General features: G+C 45.4%; 2 protein-coding genes across 3 annotated transcripts in view; one reads left to right on the top strand and one right to left on the bottom strand.

The window, feature by feature from the left end:
• Positions 1-6: 6 nt before the first annotated feature.
• On the bottom strand, positions 7-3,027 carry LOC138983321 (lactosylceramide 1,3-N-acetyl-beta-D-glucosaminyltransferase A-like). Its single transcript, XM_070356730.1, has 3 exons — positions 2,854-3,027; positions 1,490-1,954; positions 7-979 (listed from the first exon to the last, which is right to left on the bottom strand). Exons 1-3 carry the CDS (start codon positions 2,872-2,874, stop codon positions 266-268), a joined length of 1,200 nt encoding a protein of 399 aa, XP_070212831.1. The 5' UTR covers positions 2,875-3,027; the 3' UTR covers positions 7-265.
• Positions 3,028-6,605: 3,578 nt separating this feature from the next.
• Positions 6,606-18,018, top strand: part of LOC138982063 (aldo-keto reductase family 1 member B1-like) — a 34,808-nt gene continuing 23,395 nt past the window's right edge. Inside the window, exons 1-6 of one of the 2 annotated variants that reach the window (XM_070355284.1) lie at positions 6,606-6,920; positions 7,462-7,623; positions 8,841-8,957; positions 13,807-13,887; positions 15,298-15,417; positions 16,189-16,295. In XM_070355284.1, coding sequence (XP_070211385.1) covers positions 6,837-6,920; positions 7,462-7,623; positions 8,841-8,957; positions 13,807-13,887; positions 15,298-15,417; positions 16,189-16,295 — 671 coding nt within the window. In that variant the 5' untranslated portion in view covers positions 6,606-6,836. The remainder of the gene's footprint in view (positions 6,921-7,461; positions 7,624-8,840; positions 8,958-13,806; positions 13,888-15,297; positions 15,418-16,188; positions 16,296-18,018) is intronic. The other variant, XM_070355285.1, reaches the window with a different exon arrangement.

Below are 18,018 nucleotides of genomic sequence, written 5' to 3'. Positions count from 1 at the left end.
CTAGTTCACTCTGAGGTAGGGCACCCTCCATCCATTCGCGGCATGCAGGTTGCTGGTGAGGTTCAACATGGTCCCTCTAGTCAACCACACTAGTTCACTCTGAGGTAGGGCATCATCCATCCCTCAGCGATGTGCAGATTGTTGGTCAAGTTCCACATGTTTTTCCTGTCAACCACACTAGTTCACTCTGAGGTAGGGCATCATCCATCCCTCAGCGATGTGCAGATTGTTGGTCAAGTTCCACATGTTTTTCCTGTCAACCACACTAGTTCACTCTGAGGTAGGGCACCCTCCATCCCTTCGCGACGTGCAGGTTGTTGGTGAGGTTCCACATGTTCTCCCAGTCGTCCGTGGTGTAGCAATTGGTGGCGAGCACGGAACACTCGCTCTGCAGCTCCTTCATGCACGACAAGGCGTATGTGGTGTTCATGGCGACGTACTGACTTCGGTAGCCCAGGTCCATCATGGTGACGTCACCGGCCACCCAGGGAAGCATGCCGAAGAGGTAGATGTCGTCGATCCAGAAGACGGGGGTGAAGAAGGCGGCGCGGTACAGGGCGGGCACGAGGTCCCCGGTGATGACCACAGCCAGCCCGCTGCAGTAGTCAAAGGGGAAGCGGTCCAGACCCTGGAACAGCCGCTCCTCCACCGCCCACTTGTCCTCGCGGTACACCGGCATGCTATCGCGGACCCACACGTTGCAGAAGATGGTGCGCTTCTGGCCCTCGAAGATGCCTCGGTACCGGAGCAGCATCTTGTACGTGTCGAAGAAGACGTCGTCGTCCAACTTGACGACGTAGCGAGCCTGGGGGCAGTGGCGCGTGACCCAGCGGAACCCCATCACGCCCTTGTGCGACAGGTTGCGGTAGGAGTCTTGGAAGTCGCCCTGCACGGTGTCGCGGTACAGCACGTGCTCGTAATCCAGGGCGGCCTGCAGACTGCTGTTGCCCACCTCGCCCAGCAGGAACACCACGCGCACCTGCAACAATCGGTCATAGGGCGATAAAGTCGAACATTCGTCTCCACGAGACACAGCCTTGCTATAGTAGAAGGTCACACATATATATTTTGACACCGGACGTATTAATGGCACGAGAAAACAAGGCTACATCTGTCGCACACACGACGTTGGCGTTGAAGTGAACATTGCCCCAAAACCTACTGCGAGGAGCAAATATGTCAGGTCTGCTTGCCGTGCACACATGACCACCATCATGGCCAAAGGTTCATCGTATAAGGGAGTCAAAACCACGGCCATGTCAGCAGAGAAACAAGGAAACATAAGTGGCACGTGCCTCTGCTCCCTCTCTCTTTCTTTTTTCTCTGTCCCTCACCTCCCCCCCAACCACACACACACACACAAACACACACACAGTACACACACACACATACATACACACACTCACACTCATTCACACCCACACCTACACTCACACTCACTCTCACACTCACTCACACGCACGCCCACAATCCATATCAGCCTTCCTACCTTGAAGGGACGAAAATGTTCCTGACCCATGACACTGCCTCTCATCTGCAGACGTCGCTGGAAGTTGAGCGGGGCCGTGTGCACCAAAAACAACAAGTCCACCGGGTCATCGTCAGCTGGTCCACAGACACTGTCGTTGCTTAGCAACAGACGACTCTCGAGGGTCAGAGGTAAGCTCTCTCTCGCCTCATCGGCAGTCATGTTAAGATACGCGAGAAGCTGCTGAACTTTGCTGAGGTTGGGTCGCCAGTCGAAGTCAGTGATATCCTTCCAGTTTCCAACGCTGTCGCCGGTGGTGATGGTGAAGCTGTTGACGCTGTCTTTGCCGAAGAAGGAGTTGAAGAGGCGGTGCTTGGTCACGAGGTAGATGGGCAGGAGGGTGACCAGCTTGATGACGCAGACGACAGCCACCACAGCCACGCATCTTTTTACCGCAGTTCTGCACGATCTGGTGAAAAGACACGACTGAAAAGCGAAAGAGAAGTACATTTTACAAAGCTGCCACGTATCTATCGCAGTCAACTGAAAGCCCCACTCTGCCTAACAGGAGGTTAACAGAACGGTGAAATATTTCACTTTAAACCGCAATACTAACCTTATGAGACACACTCGCAATGGCATTCAACACTACATTTACAATTACACTTACATATCACTTGAATTGCTAATTAGCACTTAAGAATTCTTGCTCTCTATGGAGGGCACCTGGGGTCGGGTTTCTAGCAGTAAGTGGATGCTTATGTCCCACTGACGGAGCTGAGTCCATTAGGGAGTGGAATTTGGTGATTCGCGAGTTAATGGTAAGTGTTTAAACGAAAGGATGTTTATACTGTTCGTAAAAGCCTGGCGGTGACCGTGGCCAGAAACTGATGATTTATGGGAGGCGGAGTGGGTCTTTAAACTCAAGACAAGTCGTTTTTGTACATGCCTATGGGCTGTGTTTCTGTGGGTTGTGTGTGTGTGTGTGTGTGTGTGTGTGTGTGTGAGCGTGCGTGCGTGCGTGCGTGCGTGTGACACGACGAAAACCGACGGCGAAAGGGAGAGACAAACACAGTAGCATACAGAACAACACTTGAAACGACAAACATAACATCAGTACATGCTATACATTCACAACTACGTGGTGGAAATGGCAAAAGTCACCCACAGGCTAATAAAACCTTTTCCTTCACGCGACTCACAATCGCTTTTTCCACAGCTCACTGTGCCTGTCTTGTAACACTGACGTAGAATCAAAGGTCGTCTGCCTGGCGTACGGACGAAGTAATCGTAACACATATTATATTTTACAAAGGTCTAAAATAAGGGGTTTTTTAAACAAATAAATGCACAAAAAGATACACAAAATTTGAAAAGCTACTTACCTTGCGTAACATGCGAGCCATGCATCTCCTATTCTGTTGACTATATACAAGCCACCAGCAGACGGTATGCCGCTGCGTGAAGAATTCGGACTGAAGTATGTGAGGAGTAGGTGGAGATAAAAGCTGTTCTCACAACACCGTGGACACGAGTTCCTCCCCGACGCGACAAAATACATCATCGTACTGTGTCTGTGTGGGACGGTAGATGACGGTTGGCCTGTCTCGGTGAACAACTTCCCCTTTGTACCGTCAGTCCTCTCCAACTGAGTTGTTATAATTATAGGCTACTCGCTAGTCCTGGCTTACACCTTGGTTTAAATTATGTTTTATTTCTATTTACACTGATATTCATGACATTTACATAAATTTATTACTGTGAAAACTACATGCCAGCAGAATAAAATTTTAATTTGATGTTGTCAGCTATGTCCACTCACATCAGTGACATGTTTGTTAATACGCTACCAGTTATATTAGTTTGATCATACCTGGACAAACACACAACCTCTCTCTCTCTCTCTCTCTCTCTCTCTCTCTCTCTCTCTCTGTATACGTGCCCCGGTTGTAGCTTTAAACCTAAATATATAAAGACGTAGGCTTAAGCTGGTTTTGTTTTTTGTTTAAACAGTTTTTTATTCATAAACAGACACATGATAATATAACAACATCATTAAGAAGGAGCACAACAAAAGTAAGCTGGTTGATAATGTCGGCGTCCATTTTCTGAAAGGTATTGCTCAGTTAATTGCATCTTCTTGTTCATGACACCGATCTTTGTCATGGCGTCTCAGCGTTACCTTGTTTATTGCGCTGAGTGCGACTATCGGGAAACAGTGGGCAGGGGGGGGGGGGTGGATTTAGTGGTCATGGTATGAAAGTCGCGGAATGACCAACGAACGGACTTCTAGACATAGTATGAGTCTAAAACAGGGGAAAAGACAGCCCAAATCAGGCCGGGAGAGACAGAGAGGGGGTGTGGGGTGTGTGTGTGGGGGGGGGGGGGGGGAGGAAGGTAAGCAATGTATGAGGAACAATCAAGGTATGACAAATGAAGAGACGAGAAGGACAGGAGTGTATGCGACTAGGACAGAATGGCCGGGGGGAGAGAGAGAGGAAAGCAGGGTGTAAACGTAGAAAGAGACGAAAGGGAGAGAGAGAGAGAGAGAGAGTGAACAAACATGACATGAGAGTGAGACAAACTGACGGAGAGAGAACTGGAATATGGCGTGTGTGTGTGTGTGTGTGTGTGTGTGTGTGTGTGTATGTGTGTGTGTGTGTGTGTGTGTGTGTGTGTGTGTACGCGTGTGTATGTATGTGTGTGTGTGTGTATGTGGTTGTGTGTTTGTGTTGTGTGTGTGTGTGCGTGCGTGCGTGCGTGCGAGCGCGTGAGTGCGTGCGTGAGTGCGTGCGTGCGAGCGCGTGAGTGTGAGCGCGTGTGTGTGAGCGAGAGAGCAAGAGATAGATAGAAAGACACAGAGACAGAGAGACAGAGAGAGAGAGAGAGAGCGGAGATAGATTGCGCATAACGGACAAAGGGAGACCAGAAAAGCAGTGACAGTGACAAAATGGGTTGTATAAGAGAAGCGGTTGTCTGACAGATACAGCGTCGTCCCACGGGGAAGGGACGTGTGTTGCGACGTTTGTTAATCAGGACATCATAGCACAAAAACACCACCCTCTAATTAATGTATGCAGGAAACTATAAGTCTTCGCAAGGACACTGTGACAAATACAACGTATGTTGGGTGTAAGGGGATGGGAGTGGGTTGGCGACCGAGAGTGTGTGTGTGTTTGTGTGTGTGTGTGTGTCAGTGTGTCTGTGTGTGTCTGTGTGTGTCTGTGTGTCCGTCTGTCTTGGTGCCCGTGCATGTCTGTGTGTGTGTGTGTGTGTGCGTGCGTGTGCGTGCTTGCGTGCGTGCTTGCGTGCGTGCGTGCGTGCGTGCGGCGTGTGTATGTGTGCGAGTGTGTGTGTGTGTGTGTACATGTGTGTGTGTGTGTGCATGTGCGCGTGTGTACGTGTGTGTGTGTATGTGTGTGTGTGTGTGTGTGCGTTGGCGTACGTGTCTGTGTGTGAGTGTGTATGTGTGTGTGCGTGTGCGTGTGTGTGCGTGTGCGTGTGTGTACGTGTGTGTGTGTGTGTGTGTGTGATTGTGTGTGCTTGCATGTGCATGCCTGCATACGCATCAAGAAGATTGCAGAAGTTCACTGACTATCAGGAAAACAGCGCACAATTTTTTTATAAATTTAGTGTTAATTTCCATTAGTTATGATGATAAAAAAATTCCTCAAAGAGATTAAAATTCATGTACATTCCTAGAATACATTACGTGTTGCTAGTTGTTCTCTGCAATAAAATCTAAACAAAACACTGTACTTGTAAAAATAAAAAAAAATAAAACCACTACCGGTAAAAACAATTGTGACGAGTCCAGCGTGCATTTGCACTCAACAACATATTTATGTGCGAAAAAGATATGTGAAAATCGACCCGACCCTGTTATTCCGTGAATACTGATAATTCACTGAGGCACTTAGTCAGATTAAAATGAGGACACGTACAGAACGTAACGTTGTCCTTTCCTATTAAAGTTCTCTGGCACAAGCTTGGCGCACACATGTGATAATTGGATCACTCACGTCATTCATTCTCAGCTGATATTTAGTTTCGTGCGCGCATTACTGCTGCACATTGGCGTCAAAAGGCGATGTTATGTTCGTCTACTCATGTTAATGATATACGATACCGATATATGCACAGCCTAGCGGTAATATTACTAGTTATTTTCTCCTTCTGATAAAACGAAGTCACCGATACAAACTTCGTTTTTGAATTTCTTTTTCAGTACCTAAGATACCAGAAGAAGCAGAAGAATGCTTACGTTACGTCATTATTCTCATTATGACGTCTTCTTGAACTTTGTTTCGCTTTGGACGTCAGAGGTTTCTCTTTGGAAGAGATCTAGAGGGTCAAGAAGTGACGTGATGCTTGAGTTGGGATCCTCAGTGTCATATATATATATATAGTGTATGTCTCGACACTAAAATTGAATAAAGTTTTGTTCAAACCAAGAAGTGACGCGTGGCTTAATAGTTTAATCAGTGTCGTTTGTCACTAAACTGCCTACGCCAGACAACTGGGTATTTCTCCCTCAACCTCAACAGGCGCATTTGGTGGGTCGGGGATGGGGGGGGGGGGGGGGTGCTCTTGTGCTCTCGCTCTGACAACAGTATTGTCTTGTGCCTGTGTCTCCGTCTGCGCAAGTGCTGGATTCGTACTGCTCACATTTTGCGATGGGGAAAACAACAGAAGGGTTCAGGGTGACATTTCCTTTTTGCTGCAGCGTTGTAACTTTGTTGGTTTGAGGTGCTGGCTGTTACAGTGATTATGCATTGGTTTTGCTGAACTTACTTTTGCCACGCGTCGCGAATTGCGGGTTATTTGATCACAAAACGCAATGTAAAATATTTCAGGGTTTTTTGTGTGTGGTTTTTTTTTGGTGCAATTCTGACACTCATTCTTTGGTGACACAAACGATAACACCCTGCCACAAAGCGTCAACACCGGCATGGTATAGGCTTACAAAGCAGCGACAGTCGTCTTTATATCTTAGCATATCCCGTGTAAGCTGATGAGTCCCAAAGGATGTCAATTTTCAATGAAGGCAACCGTGGCAAACAAAACAAACGTCAGTGACACAGTTGCAAGCCTACGCCAAAAGCTTGACGGTGATGTTAGGGGGGGGGGGGGGCGGGGGCGAGGAGAGAGAGACACTGAAGAATTACTCGTATCTTGCTGATAACTGTCGTGCGAGTGTGAACAAAAAGTCGACCTTGACCTTGACCTTGACTGGGCCCGTGTGTCAGTATCACAGTAACACAAGCGCGTGTTTTCAACGGCACGCTAGACAGCTCCAACCACCGACCTCGTTAAACGCTAATCAGGACGAGTGTGAGAAGAATAAGTAATTAACCGCCAAGTCAAGATGGCTGCTGCCTGTTCAACTGTCACTCTGCCATCCGGAGACCTGATGCCAATGGTCGGATTGGGAACTTTTGACAACTTGAAGGTAACGATTGCAAGTGAGGGATTTATAAACGTGTTATTAAGTCTTGATGTTTTTAGTGGTTTTACACACCGTCGTTGTGCGGTGCGCCCTAATCGTGCAATAATTCGGTGTGTGTGTGTCAGTGTGTGTGTGTGTGTGCATGTGTGCATGTGTGTGTGTCATGTGTGTGTGAGTTTGTGTGCGCGTGTGTGTGTGTGTGTGTGTGTGTGTGTGTGTCAATGTGTGTACGTGTGTGTGTGCGCGCGCGACTGTGTGTGTGTGTGTGTGTGTGCGCGCGCGCAGTGTGTGTGCGTGCGACTGTGTGTGCGTGCGACTGTGTGTGCGTGCGCCGTGCGTGCGTCCGTGCGAGTGTGTGTGCGAGTGTGTGTGTTTGTGTGTGTGTGCATGTGTGTTTATAAGTACTATGTGTATGTGCGTGCGTGCTTGCGTGCGTGCCGCGTGCGTGTGCGTGTGTGTGCGCGCGTGTGCGTGTGTGTGAGTGCGTGCGCGCGTGCGTATGCGTGCGTGCGTGCGTGCATTTATCTGTCTGACTGTGTTACAGGATGATAAAGTGAGTGAGGCAGTGCGTGTGGCTATTGACGAAGGTTACCGCTGCATAGACACTGCCTACATCTACCGGTCGGAGGGCGCGGTAGGCGCCGCCATTGCCGACAAGATCAAGAAGGGGGTCGTGACCAGGAAAGACCTCTTCGTCACCACTAAGGTACACAACAGGCACCACCGTAAGCTCACGCACCACGTAGGTACCAGTGACATAACCCAGGGCCAATACTCATACAAGGGAGACAACATCCTGAACTCAGGTCAAAAATGAGTTACTTCCCTTCGGGTCTCATTCTATCCCAGACAGGATGCCTTGGTTTTCCTTGTCTGGAGAGGAAATCGATTTTTTACATATTTAGATCTTTTCGTAAAGTGTTATGGATATAAGCAGATTCACGATCGTCGATAATGATTTTTCATGGTGTTGTGTAATTTTTAAATTACAAAGGAATTGATATGTAAGACAGTTTCAAGCGAGCTATCTTTCGCGGATGTATATACTGTGCAAACAACTCTAAAGTGTCACGTGATAATCAACTTGTGCTTAGGTGCGCGCCGGTGCAGACGATTTTTTCTGTAACCAGTTGAGAGTGATGCAACCATATATCACGGTCAGCTCCTTCCGACAGCAGTCTCAAAATTTCGACTTGTTTTGACCTTAGAACGATGTCTTTATCATAACTGTGAAGAACAGAACGGAGATCACTGTCGAAGTCGGCCAATCTGCAATCATTTTCGTCTCGCGAACACTGATCTCAAATTTAGATCAGTGCTCGCGAAAAACATATGGGAGATAACTCTGTATTCTTGTTTTCATAAATTCGCGTAATAATTTAGCATGCTGGCGATAGCCGTGGAGCGATGATTATCAGAATGGGGAGACAACAGCTGTAGATTACCCTTTGCGGCAAGCAGACTCGCTACCCTGAAGACCATTGTCTCAGTTTGTGGCTGGTTATGTTTTGATTGTTGGGTGTATGATATATATATATTTTTTTTTTTGTAATGAAATTTCTTCCAAAGTTCTGTTTTGTTGGGATATAACAGATGCAACTTGTGTAGATTAAAACTCGGATAAACTTAATTATGAGTTTTTATTTTCAAAAACACATGTATGACGGTTAAATTTGTGGGATGAGGGGGGGGGGGGGGGCATCAACAACGCATGATAAGCAGGAAAGAGTTGGAGAAAAAAGTTAGGAAGACGAAGCGGGGTGGGGAGGGGGGGGATGTGGTACTTGGGATACTGTTGATTGGCTAATTTAAGGTGGGTAAGAAAAGAGTGAAAAAGAGGGAGAAGGAGCTCTCAAAAGCCGGCAAACTCGCGGCTTGAATTGTTTGTGGGGCATTTTGATCTGTGGCCATTGTTGTCCACAGCTATGGAACACGTTTCACGAGCCGGACCGCGTGGAGATGGGGATGAGGGAATCACTGGCCGAGCTCAAGATGGACTACGTTGACCTGCTGCTCATGCACTGGCCCATGGCCTTCAAGGTCAGTCTGTGTCACACATGTACTGACCCATGGCCTTCAAGGTCAGTCTGTGTCACACATGTACTGACCACCACTTGATACATGCGCTGGCCCATGTCCTTCAAGGTCAGTCTGTGTCACACATGTACTGACCACCACTTGATACATGCACTGGCCCATGTCCTTCAAGGTCAGTCTGTGTCAAACATGTACTGGCCCATGTCCTTCAAGGTCAGTCTGTGTCACACATGTACTGACCACCACTTGATACATGCGCTGGCCCATGCAATGGGCTTGTAAGCGCTAGTCTTACCAATGACTGCAACTTGGTAAAGATTGAATATTCAATAATGTTCTTTCCGCATTTCTTCACATGTCATGTTTTGACTGTGGTGTTCTGAATAAAATACCAGCACCAGTCAGATAACAAGAATTAATGGAATCACTTTTGGGCGAAATCTGAAGTTGTAAGGGCCACAGACCCTATCTCGATGACCTCTAAATGTATGAGTGCTTGACCTTTTTGTACTATTACGGTTTTTATTGTGCGTTTTCCTGCCTGAGCTTTGTGGACTGTTTGTCAGAAGCTACGTGTTTTCGAGGTGAGTCTTTGCTGAAAGGGTGCGCGTTTTCATGCGCGTCAGAAATAGACGAACTCCGGAAATAACTCAGGTTTATAATTATGGTCTGTGAAAAAGTGTATACTCATGCTTTTGTTGAGGCAAACTTTCCACACAGCGTCCATGTTTTTCAGACACACACTCGCTTGTGACAGGCCTACAATGTCACGTGGGAAAGTTTGCCTCAATAAAAGCACGAGTATTCACTCTTTCACAACCCTATAGCCTACAAACCCTGTAGTTATTTCCAAACTAGATCATCTATTGCGTGTTAACAGTTGTACTTTGAAGCAAGCAAACCCTACACGCGAGAGAATGTAAATGGGGTGCTATCCAGGCTTATCGCGTGTTACCACGCAAACTATACTGTCACAATCAATGCAGACTAACATCTAGTTGAAAACTTTCTTTTTCACACAATATTACACCAACCCGGCCTAATGTCTTTTCCATTCCATTTCTGCACGTACTCCTCTCCCTTAAAGTTGGTATGATTGTTGAAAGTGTTCGCTGGGGATGTGTGTATATATAGTGTGTATAGCATTAACAGCTATTGTGTTTTCAGCGTAGCAATAGGGTCCGATATTTTGACGAGACAATGCCGACGAGTCGAAGACGAGTCGCATTATACTTGTTCGAGTCTAAATATCGGACCCTATTGCTACGCTGAAAATACAATAGCGAGTATATAGCTGTTCTGACCTTGATTTGTTGTTCCAAACTTACAAAATGACAGTTTTTGCGTCGATGAGTTGATCTCAGGTTTTGATAGCAGACGCCGTTTCTTATGCGCATTAGTTTTGCGCAGGCGCCACACTGACTTTGGAAAAAAAACTCGATTTGACAACACAGCTGTTAAACAGCTTTTTATTAGTTCATTCGAATACAACAAAAAGAAGTTTGAGTTTTTTTAAATTTTGAACAAGACTACTTATGAAGAAGACCAAAACACAACATCAACGGAAAACTAGAAACAACTGAAGAACTAGGATGCAACAAGGGGAGGAGAAGAGAACAGCTAATCCGTACAACGCGAGCAGACGGCAGCGAAGTTTTCAGTTTGGGTGAATGGCATTCATACTTCTCTCGTCATGAAGCGAATTTTTCAACCTCAGTTATAAACGACTACATGAATGTTAGTGCCATGGGTTGTACATCAATACTTCAGAGGGGAAGTGGGGTATTTAGTGTGGAGTTACGAGATAAGAAAAGCCGAATGCGAAAGTTTGTGTCAGTCGGCAACTGACACAGGCACACAAAAACGGCTGTTCCGTTTTACTCCCCTGTTTGTACTACATCTTTCGACTTTGGGCATTTTGTGGTGTTTAGGGACAGAAAATAATTAGTTTAGTCCTGTTTCATCGGGAAGTTAGCAGAAAAGGGTATGCTATCGACATTTGTAAAGCTGAAAAACCTTCCCGAGAAGAATTTCAAGTTGTCAGTGTATGCTGTTTGTCATGAAGTGGATTATAGTGCGAATAAAGGAGTTACTGTTATGTATACGTGTTCTGCCCTATCTAATTACACTGACTCTTCACTCTTCACACTACACACTTCAAACACAGAATTTGGGAGGATACAGACTTATTAATTCCTCACAAATTACAACACAATTCTTCACCTCAAAACATCAATACCAATCAACTTCTCGACCACACAGTTCACACAATCTTATCGCAATCACTCAATACATGTGATTAAATGATATAAAGATACTATCTCAATAATAGATTACTGCACAAGTTAAGGTGTTGACAGACACTCACGAGTTCGTATCACGGCTCACTGCATGTCGTCATTTACACATCCTTGTGCCGCTGAATCCACGTAGATGATGAATTCCCAGAAACTCTCCTTATAGATGCCAACATGCACCTTTCACGTTTCTCCCCGAGAAACACTTTCGCCATTAGCGAAAAGAACCGTCGTCTCTACGACCGGTAACGATGGAGACTCCTCCGTCCAGCCATCTGCGCCGATGTGGTCTCTTTCGCCACCATCGTTCTGCGCTCTCCCGTGTGAGGTCCGCCCCTCGTACACTCCATGGAAACTCCTCATGGAAACTCATAAAGAATTAACCCAAGTCTTAATACAACATTCTCTTAAACCATCTCCTCTTCCTAAACAGTCATGTATCATCTCTCTCGTTCATTCTACATTCACATTCCGTCCACAGTCAATATCCAAACTATACTTAATCCATAAATCACTTAATCCATTAATGACATTACCATGCATAAATGCGTAACAACTTTTATGTTCAAGAATTTCCCAACAAAAACCGTAATACAATCACAACAAGAATTCTCTTAAAACTTCACACTAGAATTTAGTGCACTTTGTATACACTAACATTTACATTCCAGCTATGTATTCAAGCTTCAATAATATACAACATAGTAAATCATTTACCTTAAGAGACCCGTCTCTTGAAAGAGTGCTTGTTCCCTGAACAAGACCGACACACGCTTACAACCTTCCTGGTTGAAAATCTTAGGCGCTGTAAATGTTCCCAGTTCATAGCCAGCTATATTTCTCAAACTTGTAAACGCAACTCATGTCAAGCTAAAGCTATTTTCTCGTGCAACTCACGAAACCCGTAATAATGCTTCTCCTGTCCCCAACGCATCGCAATTCAATATTTAGGGAGGTTAAAATCACTGACGACGTGTTTCACATCACAAATATCCAACTCACATCTTTGTGACACTGTTGTCGATTGAAACATCGTGTGGTACAGATGAGTAAACCGGAACCATGCGTTTTTGGATATTGGCAAAAATGGCCGACTTCCGTAGCATTATGCTTTGATGATCGGAAGAGACCATCCATTCACAGCCCCCGAATTCCCCCACGTGTCCATCAGAATAGCTATATATATAGATACTAGATGATTACCCGCTTCGCCGGGTACGGCTTCGCCGGGAAGAAGTAGAGCCGAATACCCGGCTTCGCCGGCGCACCGTATACGAAGGAATGGAGATAAACGCGCAAAACACTGGCGAAGATAAGGAAGAGTTACTGGGAATGGATGTACAGAAAAACCAAAATCGGTTCAGCGCTGCGCGCTGAGAGCACGCACGTGTTCAAAATTTTCCACGATTGTGTCCGGGGTCTACCTGAATATGCCCACCAAATTTGAAGCAGATCCATGAGAACTTTGGCCGTGAATCGTGAACACACAGACAGACAGACAGACACACACAAGCCGTATATAGATATATATATATATAGATAGATAGATAGAAGATTGTGTGAACAGTACATGTACCGGCACGGTTGGCCTAGTGGTAAGGCGTCCGCCCCGTGATCGGGAGGTCGTGGGTTCGAACCCCGGCCGGGTCATACCTAAGACTTTAAAATTGGCAATCTAGTGGCTGCTCCGCCTGGCGTCTGGCATTATGGGGTTAGTGCTAGGACTGGTTGGTCCGGTGTCAGAATAATGTGACTGGGTGAGACATGAAGCCTGTGCTGCGACTTCTGTCTTGTGTGTGGCGCACGTTATATGTCAAAGCAGCACCGCCCTGATATGGCCCTTCGTGGTCGGCTGGGCGTTAAGCAAACAAACAAACAAATCGTATAAACCAACTCAAGTAAGCCCCTTAAATTTGACAGTACATGTGGTGATTTGTGTCCGTATGATTAATTGTTTTATGTAGGTTGTACATTTAATTGTTCTATTTTGTATATGTTCTTTTGTAAAGAGAGTCATAGATTAGGCACTTAAAAATGTCGTTATTATTATTATTAGTAGTAGTAGTATCTATCCACTCACGTTTTTGAGCCAGGGGGGAAAATCTGAACCGTCCTCTTCCTAGCTTTGCACGCAATGTTGTGGAACTTTTCGCAAAAGTACATGTTCTGAGAGGTATGTGATGCGTGGGAGTTGGAATAGTTTCCAAGCCCTGAGACTTTCGCTGCGAACTTGGGATCTTTATCGTGCGCATGCGTGCACAGGGAGGTGTTCGGCCACTGAGGAGAATATCACTCAGGTATGCTTGCGGTGGGAGGCGAGGAGGGTGCCGTTTTCTGACAAAGGGGACAGACAAAAAGAACCCCCCTCCCCCTTCCCAACGAACAAACTCTGAATGTCTTAAATTGTTGTTGTTGTTGTTGTTGTTGTTGTTGTTGTTGTTGTTGTTGTTGTTGTTGTTGTTGTTGTTGTTGTTGTTGTTGTTGTTGTGGTGGTGGTGGTGGTGGTGGTGGTGGTGAATGTTGCATTGTATCAAGATGTACGGTGTTGGCTGCAGGAGCTGCAAGCGGACCGCAAGGCGTGGATCCTCAACCAGCAGACACAGCCGGCAGAGGTCGATTACCTCGACACCTGGAAGGTGGGTCATACACACCTGCACAGTACACCTTTGCCTTACCTGTGGGTCGGCGCCTTGGGACGTTGTACCTTTTATGCAGGGAGCATTTCCGCGTGTAGTTGTTAACTTGTTTGATTTTCTTTTGTTGATCTTTCTATTTTTACATTTAGTCAAGTTTTGACTAAATGTTTTAACGAAGAGGGGGGAATCGAGACGAGGGTGTGGTGTATGTGTATGTGTGTGTGTGTAGAGCGAGTTAGAGAAAACTACTAGACCGATCTTCATGAAATTTTACGTGGGAGTTCTTGGGTATGATATACCCAGACGTTTTTTTCATTTTTTTTTATAAATGTCTTTGATGACGTCATATCCGGCTTTTCGTGAAAGTTGAGGCGGCACTGTCACGCTCTCATTTTTAAACCAAATTGGTTGACATTTTGGTCAAGTAATCTTCGACGACGCCCGGACTTTGGTATTGCATTTCAGCTTGGAGGCTTACAAATTAATTAATGAGTTTGCTCATTAAAGTTGTCATTAAAATCGATTTTTCGCAAACAGATTTAAAATTGATTGCATCGTATTCTTCATGACATTCTGAATCTAAAAGTAAATACATATGTTATGTTTACTCTTAACATGTGATCACAATTAACGAAAATAGATTAATTAGTCTTACGATTAAAATTTAAGAAATCGATCCAAAAATGATTTCATCTTATTCTTTATCGTGTTCTGATTCCAAAAACATATAGATATGATAGGTTGTATTCAAAACAAGCTCAGAAAGTTAACACGAATACAGAAAAGCGCGCTTTCCTGCTTAGCACAATACGCTACCGCGCTATTCTGGCGTGTGCATATCACTGCGTTTTGCACGTGGGAGGTGAGCGATTTCCTTCTCGCGGGGATTGACGAAGCTGTACTGTCTTGTTGGAAAAAAATACAGTGCGTTCAGTTTCATTCCGTGAGTTCGACAGCTTGACTAAATGTAGTAATTTTGCCTTACGCGACTTGTTATTTATTTGTGTGTGTGTGTGTCCTTTTCCTCCATATGATGAGAATCAAAGATAGGCAGGCGGTTTTCTAAGCTCGTGTAAATGCCAGTTTGTGATTCACACTTGCAGGGATCACGCACACACGTACGAACAAACAAGCACACAATCACGCACGCACACGCATGCACGCACGTACGCACGCACGCACACACACACACACACACACACACACACACACACACACACACACACACACACACACACACACACACTCAGAGCCAGACAGAAGAAGACCGACCGCATGTCACTGACACAAACACTCAAACATCCTGTTGTGGAAACACTGCACGTTTTGGTTGTTGTTGTGGTCGCCGTCACCGTCGTTGTAGGTGTGACTAAAAAGTGAGCATAACCACTTGTCGTATCGTTGCTGCAGGCGATGGAAGGACTGGTGGAGAAGGGTCTGGCCAGGAATATTGGTGTGTCCAACTTCAACATTGACCAGTTGCAGAGACTTCTCCATACTCCCCCTAAGATCAAACCGGCGAACATGCAGGTTGATGCCAGACTTGTACTAAACAAGAGTGTGTGTGGGGGGGGGGGGGGGCGCGCTTCTGTGAGTGGGTGTGTGTGTACGCGTGTCACAGTGTCTATAGTATATGCGTGCCTCTGTGTGTGTGTGTGTGTGTGTGTGTGTCGTCTGTGTTTGTGTGTGTGTGTGTGTGTTTGTGTGTGTGTGTGTGTGTGTGTGTGTGTATGTGTGTGTGGGTGTGTTCCCCTTTATAAGTAATAATGGAGGGAAAACGTTTGCCAGATTCGGTCTGTATTCAAGATTCCCTGAGTTTACGAAGTACTACGTAAACAAGCTAGCCGATTCCTTGCGTGGTTTTTAATCAAGGGACAAAACTAACAGTTTACTTGGCACCAACAGCACGGTTGTATCCCTTGGGATAACAGGTCTGTCGTTTGGCGTCGTTATCAATTATCACCGACACCATGTAGTAAAGCTTGGCCAACGTGATGAGGAGGAGGAGGAGGACGACGACGATGATGATGATGATGATGATGACGACGACGATGATCATAACGATGGCGACGATGATTATGACGACGACTATGATGATGATGACGACGATGGCGACGACGATGATGATGATGACGACTATGAAGATGACGATGACGATGGTGATGATGACGACGATGACGATTATGATGATGATGATGACGACGATGATGACGACGACGATGACGATGATGATGATGACGACTATGATGATAACGATGATGATAACGATGATGATAACGATGATGACGATGATGATGACAGTTGGAGAGTCACCCACTGTTTCACAATCAGGAGCTGGTCGACTTCTGTCGATCTCACGGAATGACCGTCACTGCATTCTCTCCCTTGGCTAAAGGGGGCGCCACTTAGTAAGTAACCGTTTATTCAAATTCGTTTGTTTAAGTGTGTTGTTCTTGTTCTTGTTCTTGTTCTTGTTGTTCTTGTTGTACTTCTTGTTCTTGTTCTTGTTCTTGTTTTGTTAGTTTACGTACCGTCTTTGCCAAAGAGTTGTAATTGTTTGTCAGTGTGTGTGTGCGATCTCACCACCACACCAAGTATACTCTCAAAACTGAAAAGTTAATGGCCGATCGAGAAAATGTATACAATGTTTACAAAAATTGCTAACAAGGGTCCGGCTATTCCATTGAAACTTGCATCAATTTTTAATTCTCAAAAGGACTGTGAGTGTTGCTCTAGAAACATTTTCGGCAGAAGTTTTTATTGCGCAACGTTAAACACGTGGACGGATTGGTTTAAACAACATTTTATTCAAAATACATGACATGAAACAATTGACAGTATGCAACTAGAACACGAACTCAAGCAAACGCTTATTTTACGTGACCCAAGCAACTCGGACACATACCGAAAATCACGAGCCTGACACTTTCTGTGCAGAGTAGAATTTTGTGTCAGTAGCCTACTTTCCTATAACTGATACCGATGTCAACCAGCTAAAATAGTTCAACCCAAAAATGTCCAATACACGTTTAGCGGAAATAGCTGTGCCAGGATTTTCAAACGTCGTGGAAGAGTTGCACCCGACGTTAGTGAGTCAAACAATAACGCGTGGTTTACCAGTTTAAACCAAACTAGTCAGCCCGGACATATCTGATCGGCAGTGAACATGATATGCTCGTGCGATAGACAATACGTTTGAAGGCTCTGTGTCGGACTGACCGTTCACCTGCAATGCAGCGGTCAGCAGACATCGATCCGTGTACTGAGCGGAGAAGGTGTGAGAGAGTGTTACCATCAACGTCACTTCCTGTCATTGTCCGGGGCAAGGCACGGGGGACCATTCTGATAATCATCGGTCCACGCTATCGCTCATGTCTCTCTGACAGGATGGATAATTGCTACGCGGAGTACAGGGAAAGAAAGTGGCTAAAAGCCGAAATCTATCAAAACAAGAATACAGAGTTATCTCCCATATGTTGTTCGCTAATGTTTCTGATAAAAGACGAAAGACGAACGTGATTGTAGATGGCCGACTTCGACAGTGATCTCCGCTCTGTTTTTCACAGTTATGATAAAGACATCGTTCTAAGGTCAAAACAAGTCGAAATTTTGAGACTGCTGTGGGAAGGAGACCGTGATATTGTTGCATCACTCCCAACTGGTTACGGAAAAAGTTTCGTCAGCTCCGTAGCCATTTTGTTATTATCACGTGACAAAGTTGATTAGCACGTGACACTTTTGCCATATTTAGAGTTGTTTGCACAGTAAATACATCCGCGAAAGATAGCTCGCTTGAAACTGTCTTACATAACAATTTCTTTCTAATTTAAAAATTACACACCATGAAAAATCTTTATCGACGATCGTGAATCTGCTTATATCAATAACACATTACGAAAAGCTCTAAATATGTTTGTTTTTTTTAAATTTAAAATAAATCGATTTCCTCCCCAGAGAAGGAAAACAAAGGCATACTGTCAGGGATAAATGAGACCCGAAGGGAAGTAACTAATTTTACCTGAGTTCAGGATGACGGGGGACGTGTTGCTGATCGTTACGGTGACCCCTGTTCACCACTGTCTGACATGAATTAAAAAAGATTGACAGTTTTGGTGTGTATGTGTGTGTGTG

Source organism: Littorina saxatilis, linkage group LG12 (genome assembly GCF_037325665.1).
Source record: "Littorina saxatilis isolate snail1 linkage group LG12, US_GU_Lsax_2.0, whole genome shotgun sequence".
Taxonomy (NCBI): domain Eukaryota; kingdom Metazoa; phylum Mollusca; class Gastropoda; order Littorinimorpha; family Littorinidae; genus Littorina; species Littorina saxatilis.
This window is presented reverse-complemented; position numbering and strand designations above follow the sequence as displayed.

What these genes read in the sequence shown, in the direction of transcription:
- LOC138983321 (XM_070356730.1), bottom strand. Translation starts at nt 2,874, where the DNA reads ATGGCTCGCATGTTACGCAAG. An exon ending in TGGCTCGCATGTTACGCAAG is followed by an intron (nt 1,955 to 2,853) that starts GTAAGTAGCTTT and finishes TTCGCTTTTCAG; the next exon opens with TCGTGTCTTTTCACCAGATC. An exon ending in AACATTTTCGTCCCTTCAAG is followed by an intron (nt 980 to 1,489) that starts GTAGGAAGGCTG and finishes CGATTGTTGCAG; the next exon opens with GTGCGCGTGGTGTTCCTGCT.